Source organism: Lynx canadensis, chromosome A1 (assembly GCF_007474595.2).
Source record: "Lynx canadensis isolate LIC74 chromosome A1, mLynCan4.pri.v2, whole genome shotgun sequence".
Lineage (NCBI taxonomy): Eukaryota > Metazoa > Chordata > Mammalia > Carnivora > Felidae > Lynx > Lynx canadensis.
In genome coordinates, this window is record NC_044303.2 from 112,912,845 (window position 1) to 112,939,644 (window position 26,800).

The 26,800-nt window shown below is 40.4% G+C and overlaps 1 protein-coding gene across 1 annotated transcript in view; it reads right to left on the reverse strand.

Moving 5' to 3' along the window:
- Nucleotides 1–5,040, reverse strand: part of TRPC7 (transient receptor potential cation channel subfamily C member 7) — a 131,099-nt gene extending 126,059 nt beyond the window's left edge. The window contains 2 exon segments of the mRNA XM_030318729.1: nucleotides 3,618–4,395; nucleotides 4,910–5,040. Coding sequence (XP_030174589.1) covers nucleotides 3,618–4,395; nucleotides 4,910–5,040 — 909 coding nt within the window.
- Nucleotides 5,041–26,800: the final 21,760 nt, after the last annotated feature.

A 26,800-nucleotide genomic window follows, 5' to 3' on the forward strand; every position in this document is an offset into this window, starting at 1 on the left:
CTGTTCCATCAGGATAAAACATCGCACGCCAGTCTTCCCTTTCCTTGTCTCTTACTATATAGATAAACCAGTTAATCAGAATGTCATTGGTGCCCTCCAGGAGTTTAGTGGTTCCTGGCACCATATAATGCAGCATATGATTGGTCTTATGTTATTTAATGTGTGTGGGTTTGATCCGCTTACCCACCCTGTACCCTTCTGTAGAGCTTTCCCATTTACTGTGTCTATCAAATTGCTCTATTAGATTCATACATGTAGGAAGAGTTTAAATCACAGATAAAAGTAATCACGTGCTTCATCAGTTGAAATGATTATCCTTTGAGGATTTCCTTCATTCCCTTCATCAAGTATTTCTGGAATGCTTACGAGATTACTGAGCACCATACACGGCATTAGGAAGGTCTCATTGAATTTTCGCATCTTTTTAGACCCCAGAAGATTAGAGATGCATGAGAAAAATCTTTGAGGAGATATGTAATTTCCACAACAAAAATAATGGTTTGCTAGCAGGCATCTGACTCTAGCCACAATTTACTGGAGACCTTGACATTGGCTGTACTTCTTGCTAATGACTAGACTCTATTCTGGTGATAAATTACAATGACTTCAAAAATAATAGACTGGGCAACTGATTGAGGTTTCCATGCATGAGTCTGGTCAGGAGGAGCCATTCCCAGAGTGAGTGTCTTAGAGGATCTGGAGGATGACATATGACACCTCCTGTCGGAACCTGGTATCTTTTTGTACAGCTGATGATACTGGGTCATCAGCATAACACGTGGCTACAGTCAGCTGTGTGTCGTCCCTTTAAAGTAGGACAGACTCCTAAAGAGTGTATTTTAGAACCACACTTGCTCTTTATTCTTTTATTACAAATTGACTTGTCTTTTGCTAAGCTGCTCTCTTCTCTGAGAAGATTTATAATGTCAGGAATGCACATACAAGGATAGTTGAATAAGTAATAAAGTTCTAAAGGAACGCTTATGTTAATTTATAATGCGCCATTTGTCGACAATGTGAAAGACATTATTTCAAACAAAGGTAACTAGAGGGATGTTAATAGCCAGCAAATGTATTTATGCTAACTCTTATTCTGAGTAAGTCACTGCATTGTGGAATGGATTTATCATCATGTTAGTAGTGTTCTTAATTGTCTCTAATTTTCCTAATTTACTTTTTAAATCAAAATATCATGCTTTCCACAAACTTCCACTTTTAGATATTATATATACTAAAATATGCTAGACTTTTAGTCTTTGTAAAGGAAACAAATGTCTCAGATGGAATTCCAAATGTTAGTCTAGCATCGTCTTATTTAGTAAGGCTGGCATGTTCCCAAATTCCAGATAAGTAGAGGATTGTGCAATTAGCCACATAACCTGATCCAAAATTTTTTTCCTTGAATTGTTTTTTTTTTCTTGGCCAGAAATATCTAAATTAATTGGGTTGGCCATTTCTTTTACAAGGCCTGTGAAGATTCACTCTAGCTGAGGGAATAAGCTGAGGGAATAAGCAAAATCCCACCAAGCTTCCTTGGGATATCATTGGTCTTATTACTGGTGGGTGGAGTTTATGGTACAGAAACAAGGAAAGAACAGGCAAGACCTACGTTCTTGGGAGCTTCTTTGGGTAATTTCTCCATCTCCGTCCACCAATTTTTTTAGCTGAGGCTATGGACAATGCAGGAATTGGGAAGTTGCTCTGCTTCAGTAGATCAGTCCAAGATAGGGGGAACAGATGGGGTAAAATTAATTATAGGACTCTTCATCTATTCACAGTCTGCGGTACCCTGCAGCTTTTTGTGAGCCTGGCTTTTCTGTCTGTGGCTGTGGGTGATCTATTCCTTCAGAGAGGCCTCTGTGGTCTCACGCATACACAACTAAATTGTCCCTATCTTTAGTCCCAGGGCCTCACACTCCAGGTCCTCTAATTCATCTACCAGTGAACTAAATTTCCAGAACTTAGCTTCATCATTTTAGCCCCCTTATTGCAAGTTTCAGTGGCTCTCCCATGTCCTACAGGATAGCATCTGACACACAGAACCCTCTGAGATCTGCCCCCAGCTCATCTCTGCAGCATGCCTCCTGTGTGCCCCTCCAGGAAGTCTTTATTATGGTCACATGCAGCTTCTCAGAAGCCCCCTGACTGTTCTGGGCCATTCTGGATATCACCTTCACTTGCCTCCTCCAAATTCCCACCTCTCTCTTCCCACTGATCTAATTCCTCCTGCTCTGCAAGGCCCAGCCCCATTCTGTTGCCTCCTTTGAGATCTCCCTGAACACTGTGTGGTCCATGGGGCTTCCCTTGCTGTGAATTGGTACCCATCCTCGGCCACCTATTTGTGTCCCTCCAGGGACAGCTCTTACAGCGACACCTTATTTGGACAATGCACTTTTCTCCTGCAGGTTAACCTCTTTTCCCAGCTCCATGGTCAGCCATGCATGTGACACCTTTTTGTATGTTCCATGGCATCATAGGCTCTGATAAGATGGCTCAGGATGAGAAATTATGAACCTAGTTGTAGCTCCTACCCTTCCAGGCATACCTTCTGCAGCCAAGAATTTCTTCATCATTCAAAGACAAATGAACCCCGAGAATCCCATGAACAATTCCCAGAAAGGCTAAGAGCTAGCTCTGGAATGCCTAGATGAGAACAGCGGCTTTGCTACTTACTAGCTGTATGATATCTCTCTACCTGTGTGCCCTCACATAAAATGGGGATTATAATGGTATCCAAATTAATGGTTGTTGAGGGGACTAAACAGCATCATATAGGTAAGGCAGTTAATGCTTGGCACACAATAAGTGCCCACGAAATATTCTCACTAAGTATTATTAAATAGTGGCAAAAGATTTAGGTCCCAGTCTTCTCTTTAACAGAGAGTGTCAGTTGACAATTACCGCACAGGATCCCTCCACCACTCAACAGTGGACTTTGGAGATGGGTCTCCCCTGGGCTAGCCTGGTAGTCTAGGTGTTCTCAGGAGGTGGGGGAGGGGGGGTGCATCGATAGAGTTTTGCCCTGGGCCTGTCTACTGAGGTGACAAGTCCAATATTACAGAGATGGTTTTATTTTCATTTCCATGCACCTTTTCCTGAGCCCCTTGACAGAACAATAGTAATAGCTTGCTACAGTGAGAACGGCTGCAGGCAAGCCTTTCTAGCACTGGCTGTGAGACCAAACACAGATCAATGCAGTCCAGGATGGACAAGACAAAACCTTTCAGGTGACACAATCAAGAAGTCCAAGACCTGGACTAGGAAACATGCAAGGTGTCCTAGACACTCCAGAGCTCCCTGGGGGCAGAGCCGAATTAGGCATTTACAGGACGACCGCAGTATCCTCCTGCCTGTGTGCTGCTTGTCTTGTATGGATTTGGGCTTACGTCAACCTCTATTTTACATGTATATGGTTTCAAATATCCCACCTAAGGGGCTGCTTTTCCTTCAGGCCTGCATCTGACCAGGTCGAGGAGGTCCCCTTCCACCCCGGGCGCCAGCGAGACCCCAGGGCCCTCACCCTGCGTGAGACCGGAAGACAACTCATTTGACTACTGGACACACCTGGAAGAGCCCTCTGGGCAATCTGTCTGTAGAGTGGTGAGTGGGAGAGTTACCTTGAATTCAGTCTCAATGTTGGCTAGCCTGGCCAGTTCGTTGCTCAGCTCCAGCGCGGTGAGCACGGGGTCTTCGCTGGACAGAGACAGGTAAGCAGCGCTCGCCAGCCCCTTGTAGGCGTTCATGCGGGAGCGCGAGTGGCTGAAGGAGTCCTTCCGCTGCTTCTCGGTGCACTCGTTGCACTTGCAGAAGTAGTCGTGCGGCCGCTCGATGCGGGCGCCCTTGAGCAGGAGGATGTGCACGATCTCATACTCCTGGCAGTGCGCCGCTAGGATGATGGGCGTGATGTCGTGCGAGAAGCGCGTGCCGTCCTCGTCATAGGCGTAGAAGTCGTCGTCGCGCAGCTCCTGCTCCAGGGGGCTGAGCGTCAGGCGCTGGCCCTGCGCGAAGGCCGGGTGGTTGAGGATGGCCTCCACGATGCGCACGTAGCCCTTGCTGATGGCGAGCAGCAGCGCGTCCCCCACCCGCGCCAGGTTCTCCTTCTTGAGCAGCAGCTCCGTGACCTCCAGGTGCTCGTTGCCCACGGCCAGTTGCAGCGCGTTTTGCCCCATGTAGTCCACGCAGTTGAAGTTGAGGGTCTTGGACTCCTCCAGCATTTTCCTGACCACGGGGATGTTGCCATACTCGGCTGAGTCCAGGAAGCGCTCCTCCTCGGGCGTCAGGCTGGTGCCCTTCTCGTTGAACATGTAGGCGGGACCCCGGATGGCCTGGCGGCGGCCCTTCTCCCTCAGTGTTGTGTGCCGGCGCTGCATGTTTTTGAAGGTGCTGCTCCCCAGCCTGTGGGGGAACAAGGCAGAGATGCTTGGTTACTCTCCCAGGGGCCTGCGGGGTCCCCAGGGGCAGAACAAACAAAAATTGTTGAGATAAAAAAGAATCTCATGATCGGGATCTTACGACAAATCATTTTCCTCTTACTGAGATTAAGACAGATTGGCTAACCTAACTATTCCTATTCATAGAGAGGAATATTGATGTAGTTATCCAGCGTCTGTGACGCTTGGATGGAGGAATGATGGCAAACTGAAATGTGGGTTTAGGTTGGTGTGTAATGAGAGCTAGAGGGGGAGGGTGTGGGGTAGTGATGTGGTTGAAACAGGCCAAAGACTGTGGATTTTATTTCCATTTGTGCAAAGTTTGGTACCGCACCTAACGTCTCTGGGCTTTAGTATATTGCTTCTCTGTGATTTCACCCGTACAATGTGGGTAGATTTTTGTGTGCCATAAGGTCCATAGGAGGATTAAATGAGGTAACATGTATTAGAAAATCGTCAGTGTTGGTTTTATTCTGTACCCTCCTTCCTGTTGCCTTGCCCAGTTCACCAAGTGGTCTGCTGTAGAGATGGCCACTTTGGGTACTGCCGCCTTGATTTCAGGTGCATTTTCCCCATTGAGCTCCCTCACTGTGACAAAACATGCAAGCATGGCCACACGCCTCTGTTTTCTGCATTCAGTGTATGCCTACGCCATATGGGGTCTGTGTTTTCTTTCTGATACCGGTGCAGCCTAAGCAGATACTGAAGGACAAGATGTGATAGGGAGCAGGCCTAGACTCATTGTCACTTAGTGGTGGCTTCTGAGGTGGCTCCCCTGAGGAAATTCAGCTGTAGCTTCTTAAGACCAAACCTGGATTTTTGTATGGATGGAAGAACAGGTCGGCTTAGATGGTGGGTTTATTCCTAATTTGCTCTTTGCTATTGTGGCATAGTGTAGAGGTTAATGCTAATACTACTAGTAATAACAGCTAACATTTATTAAGCACCTATTACATGCTACTAAATATACTAAGAAGTTAATAAACTCACATATATTACTTGTATAATTCTTGCATTTATCCCATGAGGTAGATGCTATGACTGTCCTCATTTCAGGTGATGATGCTGACACAAGTAGGGCTGAGAGACAGGCTTGGAAGTCAGAGGACCTAGAGTAGGAGTCCTGGCTTCACCTTTGGCCAACCTTGTGACTTTGTGCAAATTACCCGATCTTTAATTCCCCAGGGTTTCAAAAAAGGGCAGATAGCTATAGGGTAATTTGAGCTTGAGTCAGATATGCCGGCTTCAGCTAGCATTGAGACTTTGAGTGGATCCCTGGCTCAAGATACTTTAACTGTCACGCAGGATTTGGGCCAGATGTTCCCTTACTCTCTATGAACGTGAGCATCTGATTCTCCAATTGGCCCTCTTCTTATTTTCTATTCTTTTTTTTTTTCTAGTCTACCCCTCACTCACAGTATTCAAGTGATAGTAGAACGGCATACATTTCAATAAGATGGTATCTATTCTAAAGAGTAAGTGCTTGGGGATTTATTTTGAACCATTTTCCACGTTTCCCTGGGTCTGTTTGTTAGGGGTCATGTTTCCATGCATTAAGAATATGCAGTATTTAATTTAAGGAAGGCCTTTAAATTAAATCTTGTGTTTTGAGATAAAAAAAAATGTTCCATTCAGTGTGGGGAAATAGGTTCTACTTACATAAATGTGTTAGAAAAAGGCTTAGGGCGGAAAGCTGCCACCACGGGGCAAAAGCACCCAGGTTAGGTAACGAGATAAAGTAATGGGATCACGGGTAACTTGTTGTTATCACCTGTAGGACATCCTTTCCATCTGACTCCAATATATACTTCTGTCACAAACTCCCTTCGCTCCCAGATCCTTTGCTTCTTACACACACAAGTTAATGATTACTATCTGATTGCTTTCTCCACGTTCACGTGTTTAAGATCTTGTTTTCTTCACATTCACCACGTGGGTAAATACCTTGTGATCTCAAAAAATGTGGAGATGAAACTCCCTGTTCAGGGCTCTTGGGTTCTCCCAGACATTAGCCTCTCTCATATTCAATTTGGCACACGCTCTTTTGCTGGACAAGAGAGAACTCCAGACTCATAGTCTGCGACAGACAACTCAGTCTTGTGATTTTTAAATTTTGCGTCTCCATTTAGTTTTCTGCTAATTTTACCTTTTGACCTGCTCAAACCCTTTTGGTTTTAGCTGCTTCCTGGGGCCCTTTGTGGTATAAAGCAAAGACTTGGAGGTCAGAGCTTATGCTCTAATCTTGCCTAGGGCTGAGTCATACGCTTTTTGGGAGAAGCTGCTAAACTATTCAGTGGAGTAGCTTTTTCATCTGCAAAAAGTAAAAGGAATAATTATGGGTAACTCCTTCAAAAGGTAACTGTGGGTGATAAATCCTGATAGAGAGTTCTGTGCTCCTTTAGGAAGAGATCAGAACTGCCATCCACTTTTCTAAAGTGCATTTTGATAAAAGATGGCTGGAGAAAAGGTTCTCGGGATTCAAGTTCATGATCTCCTCTGAGCCCATTTCTCTCAACAATGCCATCATTCCAGGGAGAGAGGCTGCTTATTGATGCCAAAGCAGACTGGAGATTGGGAGTCCAATAGTGACCTTTAGAGGAGAGAGGGACTTACAGTAGGAAGCAGGCTTTATTATTACAGGTTTTCCAGAGGGAGGAGAAGTGACTGAGTTGAAAGCTAAGCAGCCACCTCATTTGTATCCCCAAAGAGCCTTGTTTCAGAGGATGTCATGAAATCAGTTTCAAGGTCTGTCATCTGGGTACACATACTCAGGTGGGAACTGAGCCTACAAAAGACTAATAATCTTTTTTTAAAGGTGATTTATTTATTTTGGAAGGAAGAGAGCAGGAGCAGGGGAGGGGCAAAGAGAGAGCACACAGAGAATCTCAAGCAGGCTCTGTGGTGTCAGTGCAGAGCCTGATGCAGGGCTTGGTCCCATGAACCATGAGATCATGACCTGAGATGATATCAAGTGTTGGACACTTAACCGACTGAGCCGCCCAGGTGCCCTTAGATTAATTACCTTTCTGACAGAATTACTCAATCTGCCCTCTGATGAGACGTATACCCTGCTCAGGAGCGCCTCTCTGGATTTAGACATTACAACTCAACCTGAGAAAAGGCAGTTTCCACTCAGGAACATCTGAGTGGTGTGTCAGTGATGAGATGGTGGCTGTCCTAGAAGGAACCAGGGCTTGAGGTTGATTCTATGTTACTTTTCCATTAGAGGTCTGCTCAAGAGGGAGAATAGGTCAGACTCCAAGGTCAAAGGTACACAACCAATCCACAGAAGTAAGCCATGGAGAGATTAATTCAAAGGAAATATAATAATAACTACTGAACCAAGTCAGAGCAGAGAAACATTTTACAAGAAACATGTAAGTACCCAATCTAAATTCAGAGTCCGTATAAATATCGTAGACACTGCAGGTTAAAAACGTAAAGGTTGTTAAAGCATCATTTGATAATTTCCCTCATTAGACAAACAAACAAACATGAAAACAAGGTATGAGCATTCCTGTTTTTTAGGTGAAGCAAAAAGACTAAACCTTAGGACAAATAATTCACAAGAGTAGAGCATCATATAAATCTTGATGTTTCTATAAACATCTATTATCCATGGACAAATCCTGATGTTTCTAGAAACCTCTTTTATCCATGAACAAATATATGTGTGTGACTAGTATTTGCCAGAATGTCAAATGTCTTCACATGTGTTTTTCTGAATGACCTTGAAAGCAGACACCCAGCTATAGTAAGAAATAAACAAGCCTCTCTTTCCCAGCTTTTAAAACCTCAGCTTTGAGATACATTTGGATGCTCACAGAATTGTCAATTCTGCTATTTTCCTAGGAGAATTTGTCACTGATGAGACCTTATGGGCCTTCAAGTCATGTATGCATACAAGCATATAATGGGGCATCCTACTCACTGAGATTGCTTCTAACATAATAGGGTTTCACAGCAGAACCTAGAGCCACATGAATTGGTTCAGATATTGATGGGGGCCTATTTCTTACTTCAGTGGGGACTTTTTATTAGTGCTGACTCCCTCTTCCCTTTAATCATGCTTTTTAAAAATTTTTTTTTTCAAATTTTATTTATTTTTGGGACAGAGAGAGACAGAGCATGAACGGGGGAGGGGCAGAGAGAGAGGGAGACACAGAATCGGAAACAGGCTCCAGGCTCCGAGCCATCAGCCCAGAGCCCGACGCGGGGCTCGAACTCACGGACCGCGAGATCGTGACCTGGCTGAAGTCGGACGCTTAACCAACTGCGCCACCCAGGCGCCCCTAATCATGCTTTTTAAACATGTATTTTATTTTTTTAAGCTTTGTTAAAGTATGATTGGCAAAACTGAGAAATACTTAAAGTGTATATTGTGGTGATTTGCTCTAAGTATACATCATGGAAGGAATCCTACCATCTAGTTAATTAACACATTCACCATCTCACATGTATCTATTTGGTGAGAACATTAATTTCTCTCTTAGAAGATTGTGTCTATGTAATACCATGTTATCAACCATTATAGTCACTGTATGGTACACTAGAGCTTCATCTTATAGCTGAAAGTTTTAATATGCTCTTGTACCAACCTGTCCCTATTTGCCCAATTTAAGCATTTTTATACCTCTGAATATATTTAGCCCTTATATCCTTACTATTTAATTTTGACATTGCGGACAGTGAGTCTGTAGCCATACATTTCGTACGGGTTGGGAAGAATCCACAAAAGATATGTCAGAAAGACAAAGCCATTTGGTTCACAGTAGCTGGTGGCCAGAACTCACACTCATGAATCAGCTGTGTTGCTCTGCTGGAGAGTGGGGATATTGTCACAGTTTCAGGACCAGTAATGAGCAAAATGATCTTCTTAATCTTCTTAAAATCCAATTAGCATTTGATTGCCCTTACTCTAATATTTTTCTTAAAAATGAACTTTGAATGCAAATGCCCTTTTATTTGCATATGTTACTGAGATAATGACTGATCAAACTCATCAAACACCTCAATTAAGATACTGTGTTTTTCATCTTTCATAAATGCATACATTGACATTTGATGTCATTGAGAAGAAGAGTTTCAGTGGAAACAAAACCATATTTGAGAGGAGGACTGATTATTAAACTCCCTCTTGATCCCTTGGTTGCTATTTTTATCAAACTGCTTTTACAGATGCATCAGCTAGTCTGAGGAAAGCCAGATGTCAGTGATCCATGAAAAGTATGAATTCTGCACCCTAAATCCACTGCAAATAAGCATGACCATTAAGCATTTTGGAGACAGAAATTGTGATTAATTACTGATGAAGAAAAGGGCTCTTAATCAAAATGTCTTTTTGGAGATATTTGTTGTCTTTTTTTTATAAAATTGCTACATGCACCATAGGGCTCCATGGAAATCACCCAAGCCTGAAACTAATTCAGTCTGTAACATTCCACAACTAAAGGTAGAGCCAAACAAAATCCATGAGTTAGGTCAGTCACCCAGGAAAACCCAGCTCTGGTCTGTGCATTCTCTCCCAAGTGTACATAGTCTGAGTTTTAGTCCAGGGCAACAGTAATGAAATATTCAAGTGATTTGGAATGTTCTCCAAAATCTCAGTTCTCTTACCAAAGTAAGAGAAGAATAAAATCTATCCTCCGTGCACCTCAGCCACAGTGAAGATGTAGTAATGTACATCAAATGGCCTGGATTGTAGGAAGCCTTATGCAAATGTTAGATGACTATAAATTGGCTTACATTTTACTCTACACTGATATAGTCAGCTTAGCTATTTTTCTAAATGACTGTATAATAGTGATAGTTAACATATATTACAGATTTGCCATGTTGCAGACATTCTGTTAAGTGCTTTATGCGAATTATTGTTTTAAATTCACACAAATCATATGATAAGCTTAGCTGTTTGCCTCAATGACTAATCATAATGATTAACATTTATTACACATTAACCATATTGCAGGCACTATACTGAGTACTTTACATGTATTATCATTTTAAATTCTCATTAACTACTATATGATACAGTTGATAGTGTTATTCCCATTTCACAGATGGTGAAATGAGGCTCAGATAAATTAACTGCTTTTGTTAAGGCTACGTAACTTGTGAGTGGTAGACCCACTATTAGGAGTCTAATCTCTTTGGTTTCAAAGCTAATGTTTGGGTCTGGTATGCCACTGCCATCCATCTTCTTCCTCCATTTTTTCCCAAATGTCTTTAGACTGTAAAATTTTCCACTAGAGTGCAGGATCCTTGAGGGCAGGGGAATTTCTTATTTATATGGCATATGTACCCAGTACATGTGATGCCTGGCATATGGTACATGGTTGGATAACTTAATTCTTAAATACTTGAATTTGGGTTGGTTATTAAAGAAGAGCAACAAAATAGAAGGGTTAATGTTTACCAGTGTCTTACTTCTTTTAAATATAGGAGCCATGTGATCCTATTGCTATTATTTCCTATTTGTGCCAACAAGTTTTAAAATTAGGTATGAGTTCCAAAGCCAAATTAGTTTCCACTTCCACTGTAAATAATGGTCCATAGGTTGCTAGATGAGACCATTAATACCAGAGGGTGTATTAATTCCCTTGGGTGACTGGGGCAAAAAAAAACGGAGACATTCCCACTTCTTCAGGATACTTCTGAAAAATTTTATGTATTTCCAGAGGCATCCAATTAATTTCTAAGTATCACCTTCCTTGTTCTGTTGAAGCTGAGGTGAGATAGTACATATAAATGATAGTGCCTAGTAAGTGCTGTAGTAACATTGGACACTATTAATTGTCTTAGTTTAATATAATCATAAAAATTGTGGATCTATAGCATTCAAGTTCTCACCTAAGCTAGTGACAGCAATTTGCTTGTAAAATACACCCATTTTGAATAAAAGAAAATATATCTATCTAGTTACCCATGAATATACATGAGTTTATATATCTTACTCTTCAGGTTCTATGGAATAGCCAAGTATCCTTCTGCTACTCATTATAATACATTATCCCGAGATATACTTTCCAAACAATTCTGCTAGTGTGATATATATTTTTTCCATTGCATCTTGGATTGAAAAATATTATATAGATTCCTTAATGTTAACAAATGATTCTATCAGCAATTTATTTTTCAACAAATAGTGTCATCTAGAGAAGAGATTATTCTCCATATTTTCAAACTACCTTCTATAGTATCCATACAAATATAATTAGTGCTTTGTGTGTGCTTCTTTTATTCTTTTTTAAAAAAATCCTTATTTGTCTATTTGGAACTGGGGAAACTGGATGTCTGTATCTCATTGTGTATATCTCCAGATAGAGCTGAAACAGTAAGTTCTTATAGTTACATGCCTTTCCCCCAAAGATTTGTCTTGTTATAAAATAGATCCATGTAACCTTTTAACTATGTCATTGACTTTTGTGACAGAAGAGCTTGAAATGATCATCTACTACTAAGAAAATAAGACAGGCCCTTAAATCGTGAAATGACAATACTGAAAAAAGTAACATGCTGAATATTTTGGAGGGGGGGAACGGTGATTGCCTTTCCTGAGCAAGAGATCCTGTCAGTTCTCATCCAGGATACCACATGTATCTGAAATTAGCCTCAGTGAGGCTCCACATAGCTCTCATTTTTTTTCTGGGTTAATTGCTGCCTGAAGGAGTTAGCTAGTCTGTATGCCCCTAAGCTTCGAGCAAGTGTTTTGGAAAGAAATGTTTATGAAATTATAATTGTGACATAGAAACTTGGTAAATTGTTAAATAATTAAACCAATGTCATTGTTTAACAAATCTTAGAGAGTGAGTTTGTATCATGTTCATAATGAATATTCTGGATTTAATGTGTATTCATTCATAAATCTGATGTGTGTCCAGTGATTCAGAAATAGGACCCACCAGCAGGTGGCATTCTGAGGCAAAAATTCACTGAGTGCCACCAGACAGGGTCAATCATTATTGCCTCTTTCAAATCTACCCTGAATTCATTAAGCCTTTAAATTACAATTAATAGCAATAGCATCTTGATTAAGTCTATTCAGTCATACTTAAGTGAATTTACAACTTCACATGTAAAGGAGGAGTTTCTATGTTTCAGAGTTTCAAAGCTTGTGTCAAAGCACTGCCTGGATTACATTTCTTTTATTAAGAGCATATTCGTTATGTTGAAACGGACATCTAAAGGTCATTATTTTTCACAAATAAAAGGAAAGAAAAAGAACAACCTCTTTCTTCCCACCTGTAGTTCTTTAATGGTGGCTACTTATTAGAAGATAGCCTTCTTCCTCTTCCTACCTCTATATTTATGTTAAGATAAATACAATCACAAAAAATTGGCAAATTAAAAAGCTGTCAGTAGTGAAGTAGGAGGAGAACAGACAACACATATACTCTCTTCCAGGAATAAAACAAAACAAAACAACAACCCTGCACTCTAGTACAGAAGGACTGGGTTACCAATATGAGTTGTCTATTTTAAATGGATTTATAAACTTAGACTTCCAATGAAAACTAAAAAAAAAAATTCCTCTACCAACCCAACAAATAAGAAAGATTTCAGATCCAGGTTCATATCTAAAAATCCAAGCAATGGACAGGAGGGAGAGGGCTAATAAATAAAAGTTGAATTCTATATTTCAGCAAGAAAACAATCTCTGTTGGAAAAATCGATATGAAAGAATCATCATAGTCGCTTACATTGAGGGAGAAATAAGCAGGCTGGTCTCTGTTCTCTAGATGACCGGAATCCGGTGATGTGTCGCGGGAATCTGGCTCCCCATGGGTGGTAGCTGAGGGGATGCCGCTCTCCGTGGTGCTGAAGTGTAAAGCTGGTCAAGTCCGTGGAGTTGCGAAGATGTGAAAGCGCGCTCCGCTGTCCTTTGTGCTGCAATGGTAAAAACTCCCCTTCCGAGGCAGACTTGCCTTACCGTTCTTTTCCTAATCTGGGGGAAATTTCCCAGGGAACATGACGGAGAAGGATCCGTGTGTGAGACTGGCATGTGGCGTGGTGATGGGTTGGTATAGTTCCCACCCCTTCTCGCAGACAGTAGCTTTGAAAGGGAGGTAGCAACTCTGTCTTCCTACCATAGATCCTCACGATTTCTACCTGCCCCCTCTCATGCCCCAGAACAGTGCATAACACACACACACACACACACACACACACACACACACACCTCAATTATGTAAGGCAGCAGGTTCTGGCTCCTGAGGCAGAATATTCATCTGTTTAAATAAATGAAAAATGTGGAATGAATTGGTTTCCTACCTGTTGTGTCTGTGTGTGTTTACACAGGAAGGGAGTTGAAAAGAAAACTAACACCCGGAGAACCTGAAGAATGACAGAAGTAGTTTTTTTTTTAAATAAGCTTTAAGAAGACTTTGTCTTCTCTGACTGATGCATGTTCTATCTATATCCTTTTGTTTCATGATCTTTTAACCTTATCTAGGATCAGGAAGAGGTCAGTGATATAGATCAAGTCTGATATTAACAACAGGACTTTAAAAGGATTAACTTTCATTTGTAACTTTCCATTTATTGAAAGGAAATTCCTAATGCAAAAATCCATTTCCTCACAGTCCCCACTCCCACCAATTGCCTTGTTAACAAATGGTCTGTGATTCTTAAACACTAAGGTATTTTGATGGCTTCATGGGAGAGAAACCTACTTAACTGAAATATTGCCTGTGTGTGAGAAACCAGGATTAATTCCAGGATCTACCTCTGTCACTGAACAATAAATCAGAGTGCTTATTCTTTGAAACCAATTCATGGATTAACAACAGTCTGTAAAGACTGTCTCTGTGTGTAAATGTGATACTTAGGGTTAAACAATTGGCTTATAATGTATTTTGCACAATGGTATTCTATGTTTATATGCAAATCAGGTTGCATTAGTTTATTAATATGCTACTAGCATTTTCTCTGGAAGCAACATGATGTGTGTGGGAAGACCCTGGAATGTTGATTCACTTATTAACTGTGTGACTTTGGACATAATACATAACCTAATTGAACCTCTGTCTTCTCATACATAAATGGTGGGTAATAATGGGGGTAATAATACTTTTTTCCAAATGCATGGTGATTATTAATTGAAATGACATGTACAAAGCACCCAGAAGGGTTATTTAATTTAAGAGGTGAATAATAAGTTAGAATGTTTTTACCCCTTATAACTAGACAAGTTAAAGTAATTCTTTAGTTACAACTCTCTAAAAAGCTTGACAACAAACTAATTTTATTCCTGTAAGCCTCTATACAGGTTTTCCAATATAAGTGACTGTGCTTTATTGGATAAAATACCTTTTTAAAAAGAAATTGTCTTAAAATGAAAACTTTTTCTTTTAAAATTTTAGTTTTAAAGAAATAATTTTAGTTTTAACTAGAATCAGGAACAAATACACTGAATTCTCTTGATTAAAATGTTAATGAATTAAGAGCTATTTAATATCACATAGAAGTGTAGAGCAAATATATGAAACCAATAAAAGTGCCTTACACAGTCACAAAGTTAGTAGGTTAGCTATGACACTGGTAATATCTTTTTGATTGGGATCTTCATCATCATGATTAGCAAAACAGTATAGAATAAAATACTCTTAATTATAAATACTTTCTTAAGACTACTGGGTTGTGGCTTTTAGTTGATAATTCTGGAGATGAAGTCTTATTATAATTTTTTTTAATATATGAAATTTATTGTCAAATTGGTTTCCATACAACACCCAGTGCTCATCCCAAAAGGTGCCCTCCTCAATACCCATCACCCACCCCTCCCCCCTCCCCCCCCCCATCAACCCTCAGTTTGTTCTCAGTTTTTAACAGTCTCTTATGCTTTGGCTCTCTCCCACTCTAACCTCTTTTTTTTTTTTTCTTCCCCTCCCCCATGGGTTCCTGTTAAGTTTCTCAGGATCCACATAAGAGTGAAACCATATGGTATCTGTCTTTCTCTGTATGGCTTATTTCACTTAGCATCACACTCTCCAGTTCCATCCACGTTGCTACAAAAGGCCATATTTCATTTTTTCTCATTGCCACGTAGTATTCCATTGTGTATATAAACGACAATTTCTTTATCCATTCATCAGTTGATGGGCATTTAGGCTCTTTCCATAATTTGGCTATTGTTGAGAGTGCTGCTATGAACATTGGGCTACAAGTGCCCCTATGCATCAGTACTCCTGTATCCCTTGGATAAATTCCTAGCAGTGCTATTGCTGGGTCATAGGGTAGGTCTATTTTTAATTTTCTGAGGAACCTCCACACTGCTTTCCAGAGCAGCTGCACCAATTTGCATTCCCACCAACAGTGCAAGAGGGTTCCCGTTTCTCCCATCCTCGCCAGCATCTATAGTCTCCTGATTTGTTCATTTTGGCCACTCTGACTGGCGTGAGGTGATACCTGAGTGTGGTTTTGATTTGTATTTCCCTGATAAGGAGCGACGCTGAACATCTTTTCATGTGCCTGTTGGCCATAAATAACCAAAAGAGTGTTTTCATGAAATTCTGATATGAACTATGTTCTTGTTTCCACTCATGGTGAGCTCATTAAAAAACAAGTCATATTTTTAAAAGTGTGACAATGAAAGTGCAGTAGTTATATATGGAGGAAATGAGCTAATTTTTTAGATATATTGAGTGAAGACAGGTCATAATCAGGCCAGTTAGCTCTTCAAAAGTGATAGGTTAAGATGGTATTTGTGAAGAATCCAGCTTTCAGTGTCCACATTATTAGAGTGCTTTATCACTTCCAGAGGATCATGGTCATACACATTTCATTCAATGGGTTAGTACTTGTAATCTAAGAGTGTTACATACATATCAAAATATTTTCAGTGTGTAAAACACAGAAGTAATTAGGTTCTCTCTGTCATTGATGAAAGTTTAGAAGACTATATAGGTGTCTAAGTTTCATGTGTAAGGTCTTAAGCTTTGTTTTCTTCTAGCTCAGAGTAGAGTTTATACAATTCTAGTCAAACTTCTTGTATTTTAATTCCAAATCCTCCAATTCCCAAGTAGTCCCTCAGTTTTATCACCTGTAAAATGAAAGTAATAACAGTCTCTCACCTGTAGAATTACAGTGAAGATAAAATGAGACAACTCACATAAAGTGCTTACAGCAGTGTCAGACATATAGTCAGAGCTCAGTATACATCAGCTTTCATTATTGCTTAACAGCTCACTCTATGACTGAACAGTGAACATATTATTGATATATGGTTCTCAGACTTTGTGTGCTCTGTTGTCACCTCACCAGCCTGTTGAAAATATAAAAATACAATTTTCTGGTGCTCGAGAGAATTTGCCTTTTTTCTTCCAGAACTTCTGGCAGTTCTGTTGTGGGAAGTTCATAAGTCATACTATGAGGAAACACTGCTCTTGTCCATTGGAAGAGTGATTTGTTTTAGAAACTGCAGTCATAAGTATGAAAGTCTGCTTCAAATGACTGAATCCTTTGGGACACTTACTCTCTTTTTTCTCTCATGCTAATTTGTTTGGTTACTGGACAGACCTGGCTCTTTCTCCCAGGTAGAAGCAACAATATAGTAATCAGATTTATTCTTACATTTTTGATTTAAGAAAGTGATACAAATGAGTCCTACAGGAAAAAAAAATCTGGTTGAAATTTCAAGAAGCCTCTATGTTAAGCTTGTACTCAAAAAAGAGTAGAAATCTCTTTCATCTTGGTTGATGGAAATATCATTGCAAAGCTTCTCCAGAGTGGGCACAGATCTGAGAAAAATCTTGTGCTCTAGACTGTTCTCAAGCCATGAAAAATTGTGACTTTATTCATGAACAGGTGGGGAGCGACTAGAAATGGCGCTGTGTCTTAAAGTGATGCTACGAGTAATGCTAATTTAATCCTCTTCATTTTATGCATTTTGTGGAAAATTGTTGATCTTCTAATTTGGGCTGTAAACTTGTGGATTTCAGTGGTTGTGACTTTACAGGCTTTATGTCAGCTATAATTGGCCAGTAACTTATGAAAAGTTTTTTGTTTTTTGTTTTTTGTTTTTTGTTTTAATCAGTGAGAAAATGGGTGCCTGGGTGGTTCATTTGGTTAAGCGTCTGACTCTTGATTTCAGCTCAGGTCATGATCTCATGGTTTGTGAGATAGAGCCTTGCATCAGGCTACACACTGAGTGTAGATCCTGCCTAAGATCCTCTCTTTCTCCCTATGCTCCTTCCTCCCCCTAAAACATAAGCAGAAAGTAATGTGAAATAGATAATTATTTATACACACTGATTCCCTTTCAAGGAAGGACTTGCACAGGGATGATAGTCATCTGACAGACCCCAGCTTTCATATCCTTCAGGGTCTGCCTCAGCTGAAAAGAGCCATCTTACCTGAGGTAACACCTTTTCTTGGGCAGCCTTTATCTGGTGACTGAACAAGGTAGGGGTATATAAAGCCATTTTAGAGACACTATTGTAAGGAACTCCATAGCTCACTGCCTTATTGGCCAGATTATCATAGTTGGTTTCTTCCTCTGTCCAATCCTACCTACTCTCTCTTCCTTTCATAAATGTTGCTCCCTAATAAGTATCTTTCATGTCAAACTCTGTCTCAGTTTCTGTTTCCAGGGAATTGAACCTGCGTTAATTGGTAGTAGGTGTGGTTTCAGAAAGTAGGTGATTATGTGGGGTTTGAAGCTGAATTACCATCTAGCTGGTAATGCAGACCTCTTCACAGCTCTTGGAACAAGGTGATGGTCTACATCCTGAACTTTCAATGGTATTGAATTGGGAAGTTGTATTTATGGAAGAGGATACATTGCATGGGTGATATATCATGCATTTGAAACTTACAGGAGAAATAATAATGTCAAGCAGAGGCTATAGTTAAATGCCATTGGTACCCAAAAGAAAGATAATGAGTAGCTGAGGTTGTGTAATTGGCAGTTGAAATGTAAAATCCAGAGGATCTCCTGGTTGTGTACAAAGAAGCTCTTATCAACTCTATTGGGAAGATAGAGAAAGTCAAGGTCTAAGCCTAGGAATTAATATTTGGAGGACTGAATTTAGAGATGACTAAATGCTGAACCAAAATAAGTCTATCATGCCAAGCACTTTGGTTGGAAAAATCCAAGACTCTGATGGAATGAGAACATCTACATGGGTGTCTCTCAAGATTTTGACCCCCTGTATACTTCTGAACCTTTTGAGGCTATATACACAGTCCATTTATCTCCATTAAGAGTTAGCACCACCACCCCCTGCCCCCATCTGAGACTGGAAGATTTTATATAGACCTCTCACCCATGAAGTATCATGTATCTGTCTCAGGACCCATACCATTTTCTCTGCTGACCACAACACCTATAACTAAGTTAAGTTGTACACAGGATGTGAATTGACTTTATTATCTAGAGACCCATAATATAGCGGATGTTCTGAGCCTGGTAAGGCAGGAGAGGGACAGTGCACCAAAGGAGCTGCAAGAAATAGCCAACATGTACTGGCAAGAGTCAGGGAGGTAAGTGTGGGCCTGGATTCTGAGGATGCTTGATCAGGGGGCCTGAAATAAAAATTGCATATTGAACAGTTAACTGACCTGGAAATGTTCTCTTGAATTACTGCATTTATTATTTTGTGAGGATCCCAGTAAGTGGTGTGAACTTACTACTTGGGTGGCCCCTGAAAACCTGAAAGAGAACAGTGGCTCACATACACAAAGTTGAAATGAAAGAATTTTCATGGCAGAGGACAGAAGGAAGGGAATGAAATGCTTATGGATGTGGGGATTCTGGGATCAGTAATTTTGGCTAGAAGGCCCATGAGACGATTATGTTCATGGGCCCTAGAGGATACATCTTTTACCAAAGTCATAAGAAATGCACTGATTAGAAGAACACCAGTATCATCTAAATTTTCAGTGTAGTTCTTCTTTGTAGGCCAGGGCTGGCAGTAGCATATTCTGGCGGTGGCATGGTCCATTATGGGCTTGGTTCACTGATCGAGGTGGGCATGATAGAACCCTGAAACAATGGAGGCCAAGTGGCAGGACTTTAACATCTGAAACCAGGCTGTTTCAGTGCTGTCAGGACTAGCAAGAATGGAGGGTCAATCAAGAGCCCACAGACTAATTGAAATGGTTAATAGAAAATAGCATCTCTAAGGACAAAATAGATGGGTAACTGACTAAGATACTGTTCAGTTTATGGCTGCAGAAAAATTAAGAAACGATGACTAATAGGCCCTGGATGTCTTACTTCAATAAAAAGTAAAGATCCCCAAAGCATATTACTTAATGATATAAGCCATTCTGAAAAGGCTGCATACTGTATGATTATAACTATATGATACTCTTGAAAAGACAAAAGTATGGAGACAATAAAAGTATCAGTGATTGTCAAGCGTTGGCAGGGAGGGAGAGATGAATAGAACACAGAATATCTTTAGGGCAGTAAAACTTTTTTGTGTGATATTAGAATGGTGGATACATGTCAATTATATTTGTTGAAATCCATAGAATGTGTAACACCAAGAGTGAACTCTAATATAAGCTATGGACTTTGAGTGATAATGATGTGTCAATGTAGGTTCATCATTTGTAATAAATATACCATTCTGACAGGATGGTGATAGTGGGGAAAGCTGTGCATATGTGGGGCAGGGGTCATATGGAAACTCTCTGTACTTTCTTCTCAGCTTTGCCTTGAAACTAAAACTGCTTTAAAAAATATAGTATTCATAAAACAAATAATGATTCCTTGCTCAGCTTCTGGATGATCCTATTTTCAGTTCTGGAAACCATTATTAAAGTGGTGGGCAAATTCCTAGGAGAAAGAAGATCTAGGTTGTTTACATGGTGATTATTCATCTAGCCCTTCTCCAAAGGGTCCTGCCATCTTTTACTTGAACAACTTGACACTAGGGAAAAGAATAAAGGCAGTACCCATCTTGAGATCTGTTGAACACAGGGTCTGAGTTGATATTAATATCCAGGGACTCAATGTGTCATCATGGTCCCCTTGTTAGAGTAGTGGTATGAAATGACCAGGTAATAAATGGGGTGTTGGCCAGCATGTCCACAAACCCACCTGATGGCCATTTCCTTAGTTCCAGGATATTAAATGGCTTTGAAATGCTTGACAGTTGTTGCAGTCTCCACATTGGGTTTTAGTCTTCTGTGGTAAGAATTATCACAGCAAGGAAAACAAAGTGGAAGGCTTTTGAAACTATCCCTCACACTCCCTAGACAGCCAAGATAGTAAAGTGAAAAACAGTATGACATCCTGGAGAAGGAAATAGTGAAGATTAATGGTACCTTTTGGGATTTAAAGGGTTCACAGGTTATAGTCCACAAGGTATTTCTATTTAATTGGTCAGTCTATACTTGCAGAAGCCAGTGTCCCCAGGGTGACAGAGTACTTCAAGTTGAAGCAAATAGTAGCCCCAGTCACAGACACTATACTAGATGTAGTATTTTGTTGGAGTAGATTAATAGACCTCAAATATGTTGTAATTGTTTTGGAAAATATGTTATTTTCTATCCCAGGTCATAAATGAGGATCAGATATTTGCATGGAATATACAGTTTTGCTTGAGGACTTATGTTAACTGGCCTACTCATTGTCCTAATATAGAGCAAAGAGATCTGGACTGTCTGGACATACTGCAGAACATCACATTAATTTATTAAATTGTTGATGATTATATTATGTTGATTGGACCCAATGAGCAAGAGATTGCCAGAATGCTGGAGGTCCTGGTAAGACACATGTACTCCAGAAGATAGGAGGTGAAACCTGTGAAGATTTATGGTTTTTCTGCATCTATAATTTTTTTAGGCATCCAGGAATTAAGAGTGTGCCAGTACATCGCCCCCAAAGTAAAAGACCAGTCATTATGTCTTGTAATCTCTTGCCCAAAGAAAGAAGCACAGTGACTGTAGGCCTCTTTGGGTTCTGGAGTCAGCAAATTGTACATCTCAGGGTTCTGCTCCAGCCTGTGTTGTAGGAAGCATGAAAGATCACCATCTTTGAGTGGAACCCAGAGCAGGAAAAAAGTCTATAGTAGGATCAGTTTGTAGTACAAGCAGCACTGCTCTTGGGCCACACAATCTGGCAGACCAATAATCTTAGGGATTATCACTGGTGGGAAAACATGTCATGTATAGTTTGTGTTAAGCCTCAGTGAAAGAATCATAAAGTGGGCCTTTGGTATTCTGGAGCATGGTCTTACCATTTGCAGTAGAGAATTATATACCTTTTGAAAAACAACTTCTGGCATGTTACTGGGTCCTGGAAGAGATGGAACATTCAACCATGAGAAGCTAGGTGACTGTATGTCCAGAGTGGTCCTTCATGAGATAGGTTATTTTAGATTGACAATTCATAAGGATAGCTGGGTCCAGGAACAATCCATAGAAAAATGGATGTGGTATATCTAGGACTGAGTAATAGGGGGACATGAGCATGAACAGGTAGCTCAGATCCTCATGGCACCCACCACTCTGGTACCAGGATCATTTATTCCCCGTATATGGAGATTTTAATATAAATAGGAGAAAAAGCCTGAATTCAATATAGATGAGTTAGCTTAGTATTTGTGTACATATCAGAAATGGATGGTAGCTATACCAGAATCTCATTTAAAGATGGTCTTGAAAGGTAAGGTAAATCTTCTCAGTGCTCAGAGAATTGGTAGACCTTTTTCATAGAAAAAGAACTAGCCTGAGGTTAAATATATACAACATTATGGATAGTGATGCATGGATTGGTCAGCTGATCAGGGACCTGGAAGAAGAAAGAATGGAAGATGGTTGACAAGAAAGTCTGGGTTAGAGACATATGGATGGATATATGATATGAATTGTGAAGATCATTGTACCATGTCTTAGTGTTCAAAAGATAGCATTTACCATGAAAGTGATACTTAACAACCAAGGAAGAAAAATTACCTATCCAGCTGACGCAGCCAGTCTCTGTCATCACCCACTGCAGTTCTGGGACAACAGGCACATGAAAGACAGTAACAAAGATGACAGATATGCAAGACTCCAGCAGCCTGGACTTCCATTTACAAAGGCTTGACAATCTGGGGTTGCTGTTGAATATCCAGTATGTCTGCAACAGAGAACAATGTTAATACGAGGCCATTACTCAAGAAGACCAAGTAGCCTGTAGGTAGCAGGTTGACTACATTGGACTCATTTCATCCTGAAAGGGCTATTTGTTTATTTTCATATGTCTTACAAGAATGGACATGTATTCTAGGTGAGTTTGTCTTTCTTGTCAATGTAGTCTCAGCCTGCACTACTATCCAAGAGCTTATAGAGCATTTGATTCATTGGCATGGAAACTTGTGTAAGGTTGCCTCAGACCAGGGGACCCACTTTATAGCAAAACAGGTTCAGTAGTGAATCTATGACCATGAGATTCACTGGCCATATCACATTCTACTCCACTCAAAAATTGCTAGTCTAACAGATCATTGGAAACCCAGAGGCAATCCTCTACACAGTTGGGATGCCATCTTCTAGAATACTCTATATGCATTGAATCAATCACCTTTATCTGGTGTATCCCAGTAGGAAGAATACATGGACACAGTAATCAGGAGGTGGAAATAGTACTGACTCTACTTAACCATCACTCTCAGTGACCCACTGAGAGTCATGTTTTTCCTTCCCCCATAATTATAGGTTCTTCTGGGTTATAGATCCTGCTCTCCAAAGTGCATATACTGTCTGAAGGGGATACAAAAATGTCCCATTGAATTATAAGCTTCATTTGTCACTTGTCACTTCGTTTGTCAACTTCCTTATGTTCAAGGATCAAAAAAAGAAGATGAGTCACTGTCTTGGCGAGGTAGTTGATCATTTGGAGGAGATGGGGCTGCTATTACACAATGGAGGCAGGAAGGAATATAGTAGAACTCAATTGATTCACTTGGATCTATCTTAATAATCCCTTGCCCAGTTGTGACTGTAAATGGGCTGGTATAGTGACCCCAGCCAAAGAGCATGGTGACAAGGCTCAGATCTTTAGGGCTGAAGGTCTGGGTAACACTAATGAGTAAGTAGACAGATCAGCAGTGGTGGTAGCTAATGGTTAATGAAATCTAAAAAGGATAGTGGAAGAAAAAGATAGTATAATTTGGGACTCTGAGACCCACTTCTGCTTTAGGCACTGTAGTTATCTCACTAACATCTCTCTCCTAAGCTTCTTTTGTGAAGAGGGGCACACCAGACACCTGGAGGAGCTTCTCTTCCATCCTTTATAAAGGAGAAGGAGACTAAAGTAGAAAAAGAGGTGGGGAGCACCTGAGTGGCTCAGTTTGTTAAGCCTCTGACTCTTGATCTTTTCTTTTTATAATATTTTTTGTAATATTTATTTATTTTGAGGGAGAGAGAGCGAGTGAGCAGGGGAGGGGCAGAGAGAGAGGGAGACACAGAATCCGAAGCAGGCTCCAGGCTCTGAGCTGTCAGCACAGCCGGATGTGGGGCTCGAACTCACAAACCGTGAGATTAACCGACTGAACCACCCAGGCGCCTCTGACTCTTGATCTTGACTCGGGTCATGATCTCACAGTTCGTGAGTTCGATCCCTGCATCAGGCTTTGCACTGAGAATGCAGGGGCTGCTTGGGATTATCTCTTCCTCCCCCTCTCTCTGACACTCTCTCTCTCTCTGTCTCTCTCTCTCTCTCTTAAAATAAATAAATAAAACATTAAAATAAAAAGAGGTGGATGTGCCATCCTGCTTCACCTCAAAGAAGGACTTGCTGCATAGCTGAGGGTATTACAATCTGCAGGCATATTTCAATTTCTTCATAGTCTACCTTAGTTTTAGAGACCTACCTTGCCTGAGCTCACATCCTTATTGGGGCATCCTGTGTCTGGTGACTAATTGAGGGGGGAATATACCAGCCAATATAGCATGCTGCAGGACCATACTGACTTCACAGCACCCTGCCAGTTTGGCCAAAGTTTGATCAAGCCTGCATTTCCTCTGTCCAGTTCTACTTCCTTTCAGAAGTGTTGGCTACACATAAATATCTTGCACCCCAAACTCTCTGTCTGATCTGTTTCTGGAGAAGTCAACCTGTGACAGATGACTTACAGGAATATTTAAAATACAAAACAAATTAGAGATAGGCAAAAAAGAATAGAATAATAATAAGGATACGGACATAAACTACTTGATTTAAGCTAACATGCAGATATTTCTTTTGAGTTATCTCTGCAGACTATAGACAGGTTCCAGATTTTCTAGAAGCCAGAGTGAAATAGAAACAAGCCAGGTAACTAGTTGAAACCATGTGTTCAAAGTAAGAACAAAAATTCCTCATCCTAAGAGCAGATGAATTTTTTTCTAAGAAAGGACACTGTGTAATGAAATGAACAACCTTAACAATTACAGTTGTGCTGCATGGTTAACTGGATAGCGTATCGCCATTTGTTACATTTATTTCAAATGGAATTATAATCAATCACATTATCCTAAGCAGGTTTATTGTTTGTCATCCACAATCTGCAGGCTCTGGATCATTGGGCATGTATTAGTCATTGGAACCAATTATCCAGGGTATTTGGTTAAGATGGGTTTACTGGAGACGGAGTATGCAGAACCACAATGACTAATGGTGCCCCACACACGATTGTGGTTTATTTCATCCTCCTCTGTACCAGGATGTTTTTCCTTGAGCTGATTTTTTTCTCCTTTTGATTCTTCCCCCAAATGGTGGTGCTACCCAGTACAGAAGAGGACACTGGCAAGTAGGAGAAGGGAGGAAAGAAGAGGGGAAGAAGGAGAAGAAATAAGGGGAATAGGAATTCCCTAGAGAATCCTAGAGAACTCTTTTCTGAGTATCTGAATCATGAGTCAGCAAGGTATCTGATTTGGAGCCTTTTTTTCGGAAATTTAATACAGATACATGATTGGTTTCCTTATGGGAAAGTGATCTTGTTTCATTGGATTAATTCTGAGAATAAATCATTCCTTCAAGAGTCAAAATATTTGTTTTATGACAACTATCATATATTAGGGCTATATTTGGATTTTGCTAGATTAGGATGTATAGATGATTATTGTAATGGATCTCTTAAGGTATAATATAGAATGTCACATTTATTAAAGTTCATATTTCTAAAAAAATTACATTAAAATGTAACACCTAGAGATGGCATGTATTATTATTATTTTGGGGGTGCTGGTTAAAACACAAATTTGTTTTCTGATAATTCTGCTGATAAAGTCTCACTGGTCTGAAATCAACGTATCAGCAAGGTTGTATTCCTTTCTGGAGCTTGTAAGGAAGACTCCCTTTCTTTGACTTTTCCAGCTTTTATAGACCACATGCACGCCTTGGTTTATGACCCCCTTCCTCCATCTCCAATGGCAGCAATAGCTGAGCAGGTCCTCCGACCCTGCCTCTATCATCATATCCCTTCCTCTGACCACAGCCTGGGGACAGGTTCTCTGTTGTAAAGGTTCATGATATTGGATTAGACTCATCTAGATAATTCAGCCTAATCTCAGAGATGAATGTATTATTGAATATAAATTTTATGCCCCAGATTTGAATTTCAGAGCATTATTTGTTCTTTTGAGTATGTCATACAGTCTAGATTTTATGTTATGATTGGTAGGTATATATATATCTAAAATTCCAAGACCTATAAAAAGTGTTTTTAAATCAATATTTAATGAAGCTTACTAACTTTTAAAATAAAGCAAATCAAGGGGCGCCTGGGTGGCGCAGTCGGTTAAGCGTCCGACTTCAGCCAGGTCACGATCTCGCGGTCCGTGAGTTCGAGCCCCGCGTCAGGCTCTGGGCTGATGGCTCGGAACCTGGAGCCTGTTTCCGATTCTGTGTCTCCCTCTCTCTCTGCCCCTCCCCAGTTCATGCTCTGTCTCTCTCTGTCCCAAAAATAAAATAAAAAACGTTGAAAAAAAAAATTTAAAAAAAATAAAAAAAAAATAAAAAAAAAATAAAATAAAGCAAATCACTTTCTTAAAAAATACAGCACATGAGGGGCGCCTGGGTGGCTCAGTCGGTTGAGCGGCCGACTTCGGCTCAGGTCATGATCTCGCGGTCCGTGAGTTCAAGCCCCGCGTCGGGCTCTGTGCTGACAGCTCTGAGCCTGGAGCCTGTTTCAGATTCTGTGTCTCCCTCTCTCTGACCCTCCCCCGTTCATGCTCTGTCTCTCTCTGTCTCAAAAATAAATAAACGTTAAAAAAAATTTAAAAAAAAATACAGCACTTGAGAAATTATGAAGGATAAAAAAGAAATTTTTACTTCCTCTGAGAAGTATCTATGCTTCTCAGAAACAGAAGAAAGGAAGAAGTTTCTTCTCAGGAAGAAATTTTTGCTTCCTCTGAGGAGAGTATCTAGAAACTCCTGCATTCATTGTATA